Genomic DNA, 16186 nt, shown 5'->3' with positions numbered 1-16186 from the left:
CAAAGGTAAGGATAACCTAGGGACAATTAGTAGATTAACCAGAGAAAAAAAAAGATGCAGATACTTACCTTTACAAGTCATTTTCAAAATTTCAAATTCTAGTGTATTCAATGCTTTAAAGTTAGAAACTTTGAAGAACTTTTTGGGGTCAGAAGCAATAAGCTTAAGTTCAGCTTGATTAATTCCACTGCCAATACCAATAACAAATGTTGTTATATTCATTTGACGGAGTTTTTGGGCCTGCAAGGTCGTAGCTCTTGCGTTATTGGGCATACCATCGGTCATTACAACAAGAATATCAACCACATGATCTTTGACCCCGGAACTCGGTTTAAAATCATGCTCCATAACATTTGCCAAAGCTAAATCAGTATGGGTGTTGCCCACTTGGTATGGTACTTGGCCAATGGCTTGAAGCAATGTTTTTTTAGTGGAATGTTTATTCATGAAAAATTGATGATGAAAAGTAGTCGAAAACGTCTCAACTCCAATCTGGACATTGCTAGGTCCTATGACAAACAAGTTGGCTAGTTTTGTCACAAAGTCTAGCTGCTTTAGAAAGTTTGTTGATCCAACAGATTCTAAAGAGTCAAGTAAAAATACAATATCTGCTGGTCTTGTAGAACATGCTACAACATCTAAGAGAGAAAAGATTAGCAGAAAAATCTATCAAGAAGCTTTGCTATTTTTTACGTTGCAAAAGTAATTTAAATAAATTACCTACATTTATTATCAAAACACAATTTTTTTTCTAATTCAGGATTTAAATGCTTATTAATTTTTACCCCCTTCCATGCCCCATATTATTTTTTGAAAATTTATCTGTACTAGAAAATATTAGATGAAAATATCCTTTGGAACTCAAGAATTATATACATTTATTATTTGAAGGAAATCATATATCATTATACATCGTACTCGCGGTGGATTGAATCTTAATAAGAGATTAGAATTCAGAGAAATAAGTTGTTAAAACAAATTGAAATCAAAACTAAATTTGAAAAACTTGATAAATTATCGAACATATATCATTACAAAAACCATATTCACCATTCACTTTAGACGTTGGAGTGACAGCGGCGAACCCCGAGCTCACAACAGCCAGGGAAATAAAGAAGACAAGAGGCCCATGGGCCACATCGCTCACCTGAGCACATTGGCTAGGAAAAAGCACAAATCAGTTCAGTATTGAAAAGTTTACATGGGGGGGGGGGGGGGGGGCTTGAATTTTAAACTACCTGAGGATGCTTCCATATCAATGTAACAAATGGCTTTGCTGTTCTTGAGCAGAAGATTTTTAAAATTTTTCCCTATATATTACTTTGTAAAAATTTGATACCCCATTGTGGCCCCTCCCTACCCACGTATCTCCTGGGGTCATGAATTGAAAAAACCTGAATCTACACTACCCGAGGATGTTTACATATCAATATGACTAATCATGACCTTGCTGTTCTTGAGAAGAAGATTTTTAAAGTTTTTTCCTATATATTCCTATGTAAAACTTTGATCCGCCATTGTGGCCCCACTCTACCCCCAGGGGTCATGGTTTGAACAAACTTGAATCTACACTATGTAATGATAATTTCCTATAAGTTTCAAATTTTTTGGCCAGTGGTTCTTGAGAAGAAGATTTTTAAAATATGCCAACAAATTTTCACTATTTCTGAATTATCTCCCCTTGAATGAGGGCGTGGCCCTTCATTTGAATAAACTTGAATCCCCTTCAGCCAAGGATGCTTTGTGGCAAGTTTGGTTGAAATTGGCCCAGTTGTTCTGGAGAAGAAGTCGAAAATGTGAAAAGTTTACAGACAGACCGACGGACTACAGACAAAATGTGATGAGAAAAGCTCACTTGAGCTTTCAGCTCAGGTGAGCTAAAAACCGGACACATATTGACAGGGAGACCCGATGTAAAATGATTTGATCTAGCACCATTCAAATATTAAATTCTTTTGCGAGGAGCTTGGGAAATATTTTGAGAACCAAGTTTAAAAAGATTTGTATTTCAAATATTTCAGTAATTTAAAAGATGCATATATTTTCGTGAAAGTATCTATGCTTGCAGTAAGGACATGTACATGTACTAGTATGACCTTTTGATTGAGGTTAACAAACGGATCAATCATAAGGCATAAAACCGTTTTGTATCCCAGGCAAGTTAACAATATTATAATATGGGATCTCTCCTAAGTACAATCTAATAGAATGGTTTCAAGAAATTCGAAAAATTTTTATAATGTGGATGCTACAATGTACTTTCTACTTAGGAATAGTGCGCCACCAGCTGTCTAGGTAATAAATCTAATAGAATTTAATCAAATATAGAGGTTTCAAATCTGTATTGGTTGCTTAATTAAGATCACTCAGAGATACACTTGGCTTTCAGGCGTTAGTTATATTCTAGTACATATTGGAGTACATATGTATTTGAAAACTCAAAACACTTTGTTCAGACTTAATTTCTATCAAAGTCACTCTATTTACAACAAAGCAAAGAGTTAATTGTAAACATGATCAAAGTAAATCTCGCTCAGAAGGAGGACAGTTTTCCGGAGAGCTTGGAGTTTTGTTTACGATAGGTATCCTCTTCTTCGTCTTCCTCGCTGCGTTTTGCGAAAAGAAAACAAAATCGACAGCAGCAGCCTAGGAATCCAATAATAACCAGAGCGACGAGAGCAAGAACGGAGATTTCTAGGTATTCTATCCAATGTATAAGGTTCTTAAGATAAACAGCTGGCGCCTTCTTATTGTCCAACACTGCAAAATAAAAAAAAAATGTTTTAAAATATTTTTTAACATTTAACATTATAATATGTAAAATCACTTTTTTTGCATTTAGAAAAAAACCCGGTGATTTTGAAATTGAAGAAGACAGGTGTGATAATTTGAAATTTAAGATTTTCTTTGGAGGAAAGGAATTCCTACCATAAAATCAACAAAAATTAAATTTCCAAGAAAATAATTAAACGAAATAAAATTCATGCACCATGGAAACGTGTGATTGTATATAGGGCCACTGAGGTACAAGTGAAACACACATAAACCATTTGTGTTTGTGTGCTGGTATTATGTTATAGTTATTGATTAGTGTCTCGATTTTATGGAGGTTGATATTTATTGTCCCCCGCTTTTGCGAAAGTCAGTCTGTCCGTCATTCTGTCACAAAATATTAACCTTGGTCATAACTTGAATGAGAAGAGATAGGACTTTCATATTTCACATGTACATAACCTGTGTCAAGATCTTTCCAATTATAGTATGGTTTTTTACTGCCTGACCTTGAAGTATAACCTACTTTTCAAAGTTTTTTTTTACATTACTTAAAATTGGTCATAATTTTTAAATGAGAAAAGATAACGCTTTCATATTACTGTGACAAGACCTTTGTTAGCATCCTATGACTCTGATCCCTTGACCTTGAAATTTGACCTACTTTTCAAAAATTTATCTTTATTTATAACTTTTGATTAAGAAAAGATAAGGCTTTTATATTTGACATGTACATTACCTGTGGCAATACTTTCTAAATATACTATGATTTTTTGATCCCTTGACCTTGAAGTTTAACCTATTTTCAAAAATTTTATCTTTGCTTATAACTTTTGATTGAAAAAAAGATAGAGCTTTCATATTTGACATGTGAATAACCTCTGACAAAACCTTTCCGAGCATGCTATGCTTTTTGACCACTTGACCGTGACCTTCATAGATTGACCTAATTTTCAAAAAAAAATTAACTTTGGTGATTACTTTTGATTGATTGTATGTTGTTTTACGTCCCATTCGAGAATTTTTCACTCATACCGAGGTACAGAGACCATATACCGGTGAAGGGCTTCAAATTTTGACCTTTACTCGGCACTTAGGGCCATTGAGCAGTGAAGGATCTTTATCGTGCCAACGCCTGCCGTAACAAGGGGCCTCGGTTTGTAAGGTCTCATCCGAAGGACCCGCAACTTTCACTTCAAAGTGCCGAGCGCATGGCGAAAGAACAGTTGCTACCCATTTTTTATCGACTTAGGTCGTGCATTACCTGTGATAAGCGGTTCCAAATGTACTATGATTTTAACCTCATGACCTTGATCTTGAAGCTTGACCTAATTTTCTAAAATTTTAACATTGCTGATAACTTTTGATTGAGAGAAGATATGGCATTTAACATTTTACATTTGCATTACCTCTTTTAAGACCTATCCGATTGTATACTCTGGTTTTGATATTTTTGTTCACATGTGCATTACTATTTGACCTAATGACCCCGATCTTGAAGTTTGATATAGTTTTGAGAAGCTGTAATATTTGCCATTACTGTTATTAATTCAATAATTCATGTCTTTTTGTGTGATGTACAGACAAAACAGGACACACAAACAAGACAGTTACAATATGCCATAAATAATGGATTCCCATGCACTAAGACACCGAAAGCGGGGGACCACAATTCTGTGAAATTCTGGACTTATTAACACTGTCTCTACAGTTACATTTACACTGGCCAAATATGAACTCCTTAGCAAATTCAATTTTATAGATTTTATAATTCATAGAGACACAAATTAAAGAATTAGCTCTCACATAAATCACATAAGTTTGTCATGATTTTTAACATACTCGTTTATTTTAATAAGCTTCCAAGATAACAATTGACTCCTGTGACCATTTCGTATTTACTTAATTTCATAAATTGTCCTTCAGTATTTTAATTTTTTTTTAATCATTTCATATTTATACGTTCGGCTGTTTAGTAAAGCCACTTAAATATAAAAGTAAACAAAGACACTGAAACAAGATTTGTATCACGGCAATAGCTACTGTTATTGAAAAGGTTGAGCCGAAGGTTGAATAAAATCTAGAGCAGTTTTCAAAAATCTAGGCGTATCGTTTAAAATCTAAATTTGAAACTATTTTATTAAATTATCCTTGATATGTTCCTATATATATATTATGGTTCAATACGTGCAGTTTCTAAGTTTTTTCTTCGTTTTTTATTTTATTTTTTTTTTTTTATTATTGAAAGTTATTGACATGAGAAAAAGAAACCTCTTGCTATGGCCTTCAACTCGACATTTAGATATATCGACGACGTATTATCAATTAACAATAGTTATTTCCATTCATATGTCGACACGATATATCCCAGTGAGCTTGAAATAAAAGATACCACAGAGTCTGACACATCTGTTTCATATTTGGATATTTTACTAGAAAATGACGTTAATGGTAATCTAACAACAAAGTTTTATGATAAATGTGATGACTTCAACTTTTCAATCGTCAACTTTCCTTACATATGCAGCAATAAACCCTTATTACCTGCATATGGGGTGTATATCTCTTATTTGATTCGATACGCAAGAGCCTGCTCTACGTATGAACATTTTCTAAAACGAGGTAAGTTATTGACAAACAAGTTGATGAAACAAGACTATCAACAGTCTAGTTTAAAGTCATCATTTCGTGTAAGTCCTATGGTCGATACAATGACCTTGTCAGGAAATACAATCTTTCATTTAGTCATATGCTGACTGACAGTTTTTTTTTTCATAATAATTGTAAGACCATTATTTACGCACTGAATTGTCGACGGATTTTTCCGTTATTTCCCGATCATGACAAGGAGCACACGGCGGGTGTGACCGCTCTTCAGAAGATTCTCACTCCTCCATGGCACCTGATCCCATCTCTGATGTTTTGATGCTCTGATCCCGATTTGTATTCTTTTAATGGACATTGAGCTTGGATATTGTTCGCTATTTCCATATTCCATATTTCAACCAATTTCTTTTTTTCAACCAAGATAAGATGGAGATTGATCAGAAAAAGCAAAGTCGTAGATACTTACCTTCACAAGTTGTTTTCAAAATTTCAAATTCAAGTGTATTCAAAGCATCAAAGTTAGAAACTTTGAAGACCTTTTCGGGGTCAGAAGCAATGAGCTTTAGTTCAGCTTGATTAATTCCACTGCCAATACCAATGGCAAATGTTGTAATATTCATTTGATGAAGTTTTTGGGCCTGCAATTTAGTAGCCTTTGCGTTATTGGACATACCATCAGTCATTACAATAAGAATGTTAATCACGTGGTCCCTGTCCCCGGAAGTCGGTTTAAAATCATGGTCCATGACGTTTGCCAAAGCTAAATCAGTACGCGTGCTTCCCGCTTGGTATGGTACTTGGCCAATGGCGTGAAGCAATGTTATTTTAGTGGAATATTTATTCATAAAAAAATGATGATGATAAGTCGTGGAAAACGTCTCAACTCCGATCTGGACATTCCTGGGTCCTATGACAAACATGTTGGAAAGTTTTTTCACAAAGTCCAGCTGCTTTAAAAAGTTTGTGGAACCCACAGATCCCGAAGCGTCAAGTAAAAACACAATGTCTGCGGGTTTTGTAGAACATACTGAAATATTGGGGGGAAAAATAACAGCAAATAAACAAATGAAACTAAACAGAAACCGTCTAATTTAATACTAATTTTTAAACCCCCCTTCAATATTTCCTGTATTTTTAAAAAACTTTTTTAGATACTTTACTTTCAAGGATTAAATAAAATATGCTTTGCTTTTCTAATATATGTTTTTTTATGGCAATCATATATATATTTGGAAAAAGAAAATAATGTCGTAATGAATTGATTAATAGTTTTTCATTGAATAAAAAGATAAGAATTCAGAAAAGTTGTTGATACAAGTTTGAATCAAATTTAAATGTCATTTTGACAAATTATTGAATATATATGATAACAAAAACCATATTCACCATTCACTGTAAACGTTGGAGTGATAGCAGAGAGCCCCGACCTCACAAGAGTCCAGAAAATGAAAAAGAACACCGGAGTCATATTGACAGATCCAGAGACCCGTGTAAAATGATTTGTTTTAGCGCCGATAAGTTCTTTTAATTTCCTCTGTGGGTAACATTGGAAATTTTTAGATAACCAAGTATAAGACGATTTATTTTCTGTCATTATTATTTAGGAAATTTAAAAAATACCTATATGATCATAAAAGTATCTATGAGGTACGTACATGTATTAGAGATAATATTTTGTTTGATTTCAACTATCAGATCAATCGTAGCGAATATAACCGTTTCCTTATAATCAAGGATTTATCTTAAGTACTGTAGACCACTAAATTTTCGCGGCACCTTATTTTCGCGAGATATTCATTAACTCGATCTTTATAAGCGAGGCAAAATTTTCACGAATTGTGATTATTGTTCTATATACTAGTAATCTTAAGGAATACTTGTATATGCTAGAATGAAATTTTTGCGAGCACATCGTCTCGCCTAATTACGCGAAAATAAAGTTCTCGTGAATAAAAAGTGAATTACAATATACAAATTGAATTTTTTTTTTCCTCCTCTTTGTATAAACAATTTCTTGCTATCTTGAATAAAATTTAATTAAGCTTAATTATCTAAAATATGTGTCATTTTCTGCCTCCAATAATAAAAGTACAATAAACTGATCATGCATCACTACATGTGAAGATTTTCAAAGTGTAAAAGAAGGTCTATATTTAAACATTGAAATGTTTAAAGGAGAATCTTCCTTTTGATAAAAAAAAACTTTTAAAATGTATCTTCAAACAAGTCATAAATCATTCTTCGTAAAATATTTCAAAAAAGAAGTTGTATAGAAGAAACTTCATCAAAACAGTTTCAAAAATAATTTTGTCTTCCCAATATTCGATTTAAACCTGAGGCTATCTGAAACACCGATCTGTTCTCTAGATTCATACCGAAATATCAACGTGATTTTTTTTATACAAGCTTAAGTTAAACTGTATAGTATTCAGGGATAGAAAAAAACGTCCTACAAATCTAAAAATGAAGATCAAATTGAAGATTCAACTTTTGGCCCAAGTTGAGTATTGCAGAATTGAGCAAGAAGGTGAACAACGAAAGATATATTTTTCTATATGTTGCTAATTCTACACGTATAAAGGATTGCTGTGGGGGTCAATATTCGTTCTTATATCGTCATTGATAGTAATTCAGTGTCATTTTCTAGGCGGATTGGTTATTGCATTTCATTTTAACTTCGCAGCATTGTATTTCTCAAACAAGATATTCTCAAAAGTCAATATTGATAATTCAGTATGATTCGTGTCAACAATCAAGTTGTTATTCGGGTACTCTTCTCTACTCTTCATATTAGACATTTTAAATAAAAGATTTTTTTTCATGAGACCGTCGTTGTCTAACTTGGCAACTCAGAGAAGGGTCAAATTGATGCAGAGATTCTTATAAGTTATACATTTAACCTGAGTGAAAAGGTTCTTAAAAGTTATACATATTAACCTGAGTGAAAGGGTTTCTATAAGTTTCTATATACATTTAACCTGAATGAAAGGCTCAAATGAGCTTTCTTGAGCAAAATTTGATTGTCGTCAAACGTTTAACTTTTTACAGAATTTTCAGCATCTTCGTCGTTATTTGTAGGCCAGTTTGAATTTGAACAAAACTGAGGTGATAATTTATATATGATAAATAGGATATGTGTATTGATGAGTAAGTTTCCTATTATACATATTTGACTGACGTCTGACTGACGTTTTCATACTAATTGTGAGGCCATAATTTACACACTGAATTGTAGACGGATTTTTCCGTTATTTCTCGATTATGACAAGGAGCACACGGCGGGTGTGACCGGTCAGCAGGGGATGCTCACTCCTCCATGGCACCTGATCCCACCTCTGATGTTTTGGTGGTCCGTGTTTGCTCTGCTCCTATTTTTTATTGTTTAATGGACTTTTGAGCTTGAATACTGTTCGTTATCTCCATATATTTCATTTAAATGTATAATTTATCGACTCTTGTTCAAATCATGTCTTCTGCTGCTAAGACTGGGCAACAACATACAATCAACATACATGTATGTACATACATTTGAATTACCATATTTATATTGGATTCCGAAACTTCATAAAAATCCTTACAAACAAAGATACATAGCGGGTTCCAGTAAATGTTCAACCAAGCCTCTATCTTTACTCCTCACTAAGATATTAACAGTGGTGAAGGAGAAACTTCAAGAGTACTGTGCAACAATATATTCGAGAAGTGGTGTAAATCAGATGTGGATACTTAAAAATTCCAAGGAACTTTTGGAAAATTTGAAATCACAAGATTTTACCAAAATCAACAGCTTAAAAACTTACGACTTTTCAACTTTGTACACAACCATTCCCCACGATAAATTAAAGTCCAGGCTTTTTGATATCATTGACAGCTGCTTTTTCAATAAAAATGGAACTCGTAAATATACTTACCTTGTCATTGGTCATTTGCAAAATTATTTTGTCAAAAAACATTCTGATTGTTCACACAAGTATTCTGAAGTTGACATTAAAAAGATGCTTGAGTTTCTGATTGACAATATCTATGTGGTTTTTGGAGACCAGGTCTTCCAACAATCTATTGGAATTCCCATATGTACCAATTGCGCCCCGTTATTAGCAGACCTTTTTTTGTATTCATATGAAGCAGAATTTGTCCAAAATCTTGTACATGAAAAGATGAAAACACTCGCTGTGGCCTTCAACTCGACATTTAGATATATCGACGACGTATTGTCAATTAACAATGGCTATTTCCATTCTCATGTCGATACGATATATCCTTGTGAACTTGAGATAAAACATACCACAGAGTCTGACACATCTGTTTCATATTTGGATATTTTACTTGAAAAAGACGTTAATGGTAATCTAACAACCAAGCTTTATGATAAACGTGATGACTTTAACTTTTCAATCGTCAACTTTCCTTACTTATGCAGCAATATACCTTCATCACCTGCATACGGGGTATATATCTCTCAGTTGATTCGATACGCAAGAGCATGCTCTACGTATGTACAATTTCTAAAACGAGGTAAATTATTGACAAATAAGTTGATGAAACAAGAATATCAGCTGTCTCGTTTAAAGTCATCATTTCGTAAGTTCTATGGTCGATACAGTCCCTGAAACGTTCTACTTTCCCATTTTTCCGTTCGCTCACCGTTCGTTCACCGTTCGTTCAGCGTGCGTTCACCGTTCGTTCACCGTGCGTTCACCGTTCGCTCTCCGTTCACAGTTTTGCGTTCACCGTGCGCTCGCGTTCACCGTTCACAAAGCGTTCAGCATTCGCTCTTCGTTCCGTTCACTTTGCGTTCACCTTGCGTTCAGCGTTCACATATCGTTCAGTTGTCATTGCCATTCGGAACTCCCAAGTGAAAGGACTTATCTTTTTGTAGGTAAGGAGTTACAGATTTTTTAATTTTATACTAACATATCGTGTTTGAAGAATCATTATTTCATGGGGGGAAAATCTAAGATATATATTTTTATTATTCTAACTTAGCTATTAGGTTATTTATTAAATTACTCTGGAAAAAAAATGTTATAAGCACATCCTGTACCTATGTAGAACGATGCTGAAATATTAAATTTAACTAAGGCCAATGTGCAAATACTTCAAGCACTGCAACATTTTGTTGTTTTGTTAAAGACGACAAATCTTTAATGGAGATATAATTATCCAAGTCAAATAATTACGCAGCAAAATTACGAAAATATTTATTTCTAACGCGTTTTTTTTTATTCAATTACTACAGAAAATATGATACAACTAGTTCTGAGAGTTATACATAGTACTGCGGATATCCTGTTAATTTATTATCTTTGGAGCGAATTAAATTGATAGTGTGTTTAAAGGAAATATTTATTTAAAATGTAATGCACTACAGAATATTCGCTACTATAATACATGTATGTAAAGTCTATAGTTATAGAGAAAAGATCTTTCTTCACCGTAACTTTATATGTTTGCTATTCGATATAATTAATACCCCCCCTTTTCCCCTAAATCGGTTACTTAGTCAGTACTGTATTTCCAGAAAATTTTAATTAACCTGTTAAAAAAAAGTTAAGGTCTTTTTTAGAACAAAAATTTCAGTCTCAAAACAAACATGCATCTAAAAAAGTCACAAAACAATAGTAGTTCAAAATGTACACGTGTCGGCGGTGGTATTTGAAATTGGCAGAGAGCATGTTTCAAATTCAAGTGTTAATGCCCAATATATTTTATTCACTAATTATTCAAATGTTGGTATCAAATCTAGAAATGATAAAAATAAATGTTATAACTTGTTGGAAATACTCGCACTTCGTCTTCGATGTGACGAAACTTTCACACTGGACTTCGTGTGAACTTGAAGCAGGAAAATAAAAACGAGTAACACTGTCAAACAGATGGATATGATTTGTTGATAAAAAAAAGTTACTTTCACTGTCTAATATATTTAGAAAAAAATATATGAGAGTTATTGTTTGATATAGGTGCAAACATTTAGTGAAGCCTGAAAGGAAGGGGGGGGGCTGAAACGGAATCTCCTCTCTCTCTCTCTCTCTCTCTCTCTCTCTCTCTCTCTCATTTGTCTGTTTGATAAAAATTATAACAGCATATTACTTAAATATCAAGTTCTGAAAATTGAATTTATAACAAATGATATGAATATGTATCTTTGTATTATCTTGTCTGAGTATAATCACGGCCATCTACAGATACATGTAGAAGTCTGCTCAATGAATCATCATGAAAAATAGAAATGACACATAATATATTATTGTATTAAACATTTAAAATACGAGCGTATAAATGCAAAACGTCCACTGACCTTTGTAATTAATTTTTTTTTATTACTTTACATGAAATCGCCTTGACACGGAGATACATATATGAATGGATGTTACAATCGCTTTAATTCATTCTATAAGTCAGAAGTTTTCTCTGATTTGTTATCAAATAAGAATAAACATTTTTATTTTCCAACTAAAAAAATATCTTTTATACTTCAGCGTTCGGCAACAATTGCAATGTTTTACTGCGTTAAAAATCGTGTGATTAAAAACTTAATGTGCATGAATCGTCTTTCTTAGGACAATTTTGGAGAATTTATTTTATTTACTTATTTATTCATTCATTTATTGGTTTACTTATTTATTTATTTATTTATTTTTTTGGCACCTGACATTATAATACAATAAAATAGTTTCAATGCAAGGAAAAGATCAGAGGCATTCCGAATATATCGTTCATCTTGCGTTCACCGTTCGTTCACCGTTCACTTTGCGTTCGCGTTTGCGCTCCGTTCGCGTTCTGCGTTCGCTCACCGTTCAGCGTTCACACATCGTTCACCAAGTTGCGTTCAGCGTTCACACATCGTTCACTCACCGTTCGCTCTGCGTTCGTTCAGCGTTCGTTCAGCGTTCGCTCACCGTTCAAGTGGGAAAGTAGAACGTTTCAGGGACTGTACAATGACCTTGTCAGCAAATACAATTTATCATTGAATCAAATGCTGACTGACGTTTTTCACACTAATTGTTAGGCCATTATTTACACACTGAATTGTCGACGGATTTTTCCGTTATTTCCCGATCATGACAAGGAGCACACGGCGGGTGTGACCGGTCGGCAGGGGATGCTCACTCCTCCATGGCACCTGATCCCACCTCTGATGTTTTGGTGGTCCGTGTTTGCTCTGCTCCTATTTTGTATTGATTAATGGACTTTTGAGCTTGAATACTGTTCATTATCTCCATATATTTCATGTACGAATGAATATTGTTTCCCCCTTCAAAATCTCCTCAAGAAGTAGGGCCATGCGTACTCAATATGGGATCCTGGAGTAGGGTTGAAGCACATTAGGATGCAGACGTACATCCTGAATCTATCCTAGATTTATGAAATTAAAAAAAGATATATAATTATAAGTTCAATATATATATATATATATATATATATATATATATATATATATATATATATATATATATATATATATATATATATATATATATATATATATATATATATATATATATATATATATATATATATATATATATATATTATATATATATATATATATATATATATATATATATATATATATATATATATATATATATATATATATATATATATATATATATATATATATATATATATATATATATATATATATATATATATATATATATATATATATATATATATATATATATATATATATATATATATATATATATATATATATATATATATATATATATATATATATATATATATATATATATATATATATATATATATATATATATATATATATATATATATATATATATATATATATATATATATATATATATATATATATATATATATATATATATATATATATATATATATATATATATATATATATATATATATTTTATTACATAAGTTATTTAATTTGAATTGACAATTCAATAACGCATGTGGATACGTACTTTGGAAACTAAGTGTATGAGGTATAGATCTATAAATACGTGTGAACTTTTGCGTATGTACACCCAGAGTTTCATACTCTAATCCCAGAGGCTGCCCATATTTTAACTTTTAGATCGCTATAGCTCTTTATTGTTAACTCAGTTTTGTGATTGTTGTTTTTGATTGTTCTTATTAAAAAACAGATCTGTATAAATATTTGATATAAAATAACATGTCCTTATTTAAAAGGACATGAAATTGACTTTTTTTAAATAGAAAAAATCTATAATTCTTTTCAATTCACTGTGCTATCCTGAAATTATATTGGAACTGATCTGTGACGTCTTGCCATGGTATCAAATGATATTTTTTTTTTTTTTTAAAAATCATAAGTATCAAATAAGTATCAAAAATATGCAATGTTTTTCATAGCCAGGACAACCTAAATTTTATTTGTAGATATTTTCAATTAAAAAAAAAATATTTTTTTCATTGAATATTTTAATTTTGACAGCTAGGGTCGTCGCAAGGAGTGTCCCCTCCCAGAAGCCAGATAAAAAAAAAATGGATACCATTTTGGGTGGTTCCTGTGCATTCAGTTGTCATTTTTCAAGCATTAATTAAAAAAAAATTGATATACAGATGTGGTTTTAAGTCCTTTGCTATTATGTCACCTTATTTTTTTGAAATGCTTTTACTCGACACTCGCGGGGTCTCTTTTTCCGAAAAAGGTGGTGAGATAGCATCCCCTCCCTCCCCCCTCTTAGCGATTATCTTGTATATTCTCCACATATATAATTAACACTGTGATAATGAAGTTTGAAGGAAATTCTATGGAAATTCAGAACCTTAGGACGGGTTACCATTGATTTGAGAGTTACTTCCCGTCCACTAAGTAACAATGACAAAGAGAGTCGGCATTTTAACGGAGTTCAATTATGAAGACCTTGAAGTAAGTATCTAATAAATTTCAATATTCTGTTATTCCTTGTAACTATATAATTATTGTGAGAATTAACACGCAACAATACAACGTCTCGCTGCAAATGTTGATTTTAGATCACCTATTTGTACTTTCATTTCAACAAGTATGGTGTGCAGTTTTCTACGATAGCTTGAAGAGGACATACCTAATAAAAATTTGTCATTCATTTGTTAATATTATGATTATTTTAATTATTTTTTTCATTGTAAATTTCACTCATAGTTTTGGAGAGCATTGTTAGAAATTCTGCCAATAAATCACAACATTTATGAGAGTTTCAATAACTTTAAACATTACTTTTGAATAATTATGAATACTCTGAGTTATCTCTCTTTGTTCATGCCGGTATGTACCAGGTATGATTCCATTTAAAACACGTAGAATGCAATGTAAATTAAAAGCCTTTTTAAAAATATGTAACCTTAATTGACTGAACAGGTTGTTATTTGACGAGTTTGTTAATTTAATTTTTAAATTGTGTAAGTTGAAACTCTTTCATATTGTATAGGCACATGTATGAACAAATATCATTGTTATACCTTTAAAAATTTGTAATTCAGTAGTGAAAAAAGTCTAACATTTCAAATGTTTTACTGAGCAGGCATAAAAAAATCGATTTTTGACCGCAGAGTGAGATATTGGACGTGTTGATGAGATGTTGGACCGCTTACGTCACATAATGGACAGGGTCAGCTAACTCTCATTTGCATTCGTTGGTGTTCGACATACATGTATGTCAAAAAAAACAATAACGTTAAAATAAAAAATAAAAGGTATAACTAAACATTTATTGACTGCGTTCTCTGGCAAAATGCGTTTTGTCGCCTCCTCAAACCAAACTGTTTGCCTTCGACCTAACGGCCTCAGGCAAACAGTTTGATTCTTGGGTCCGACAAATCGCATGTTGCCCTCAAACCCAGTCAATAAATGTATATTCTACCTTGCGAAATTTAGGTGTCATTTCTGATGTGTTTGGTTATAAACTGGATACTGGAATTAAAAACTCCTTATAATTTATTAACATCCTTATAAGTGAAGAAAGCGCAGGAAAATGAGTTATTACATGGCGACTTGCAAGTCGATTACATGAAAATAGGTAGAATTTACATGAAATGTACATTCATGCCAAAATCAAAGGATTTTAAATATTGCAAAAAGTCAAGAAAGATCTTTTTGTTGTTTTGAAAAAATTAAAACAGCTCAACTCACGATTAAAAAAGCAACTTAATGATTTAGAAAAAAAAATTACATGTGTATTATCTTGACAATTATTACATACTAATACACCAAGATTAGTTATGATTTGCAGTGCTTCTCTTTATTCTATAAAAATATACGTGCATGTTATACCTTTAAAGATTGGTTCCTATATATGTCTATACACTGTACACTGTACTAAAAAGTCGAATATTTCCAATGTTTTACTTCATCTTCAGCGGTCATAAAAATCGATGTTTGACCGCAGAATGAGATATTGGACCTGTCAATTAGATATTGGACCGCTTACGTAACATGGTGGGCGGGACCAGCTAAATATTATTTGCATTCGTTAGTGTTCGAAAATAAAGAATTGACCGAGTTTTATCGCAATGCGTGTAAAGGAAATTTTCATCATAAAAGGCAGCTCAAGATACATGTATGTCAAAAAATAAAAGGTATAACAAAACATTGAATGATCATGAGTTCTCGGGGAAATTGCGTTTTGTCGACCCTTCGAATCAAACCGTTTGCTTTCGGCCTAATGGCCTCAGGCAAACAGTTTGGCTCTTGGGTCCGACAAAACGCATGCTTCCCTGGAACCCAGTCAATAAATGTATAATAATATGTACTAAGGGAAGTAAATAAGGATGAACAATGGTGTTTATTTCTCTTTCAAGAAGATAG

General features: G+C 32.4%; 2 protein-coding genes across 2 annotated transcripts in view; both read left to right on the top strand.

The window, feature by feature from the left end:
• LOC133172466 (uncharacterized) overlaps window positions 1-16186 on the top strand; it is a 57242-nt gene that overhangs the window by 36939 nt on the left and 4117 nt on the right. The window lies entirely within an intron of this gene.
• The window catches only part of LOC133172469 (putative cysteine protease YraA), a 74348-nt gene continuing 72351 nt past the window's right edge, over window positions 14190-16186 (top strand). Inside the window, exon 1 of the mRNA XM_061307356.1 lies at window positions 14190-14269. Within this exon, the coding sequence (XP_061163340.1) occupies window positions 14219-14269 (51 nt within the window). The 5' untranslated portion in view covers window positions 14190-14218. The remainder of the gene's footprint in view (window positions 14270-16186) is intronic.

This window comes from Saccostrea echinata, unplaced genomic scaffold, assembly GCF_033153115.1.
Source record: "Saccostrea echinata isolate AGI-Se365-2 ecotype Australia unplaced genomic scaffold, CSIRO_AGI_Sech_v1 ptg000054l, whole genome shotgun sequence".
Classification (NCBI taxonomy): Eukaryota; Metazoa; Mollusca; class Bivalvia; order Ostreida; family Ostreidae; genus Saccostrea; species Saccostrea echinata.
Note: the sequence above shows the minus strand (reverse complement) of the source record. Positions and strands in the feature narration are given on the sequence as shown.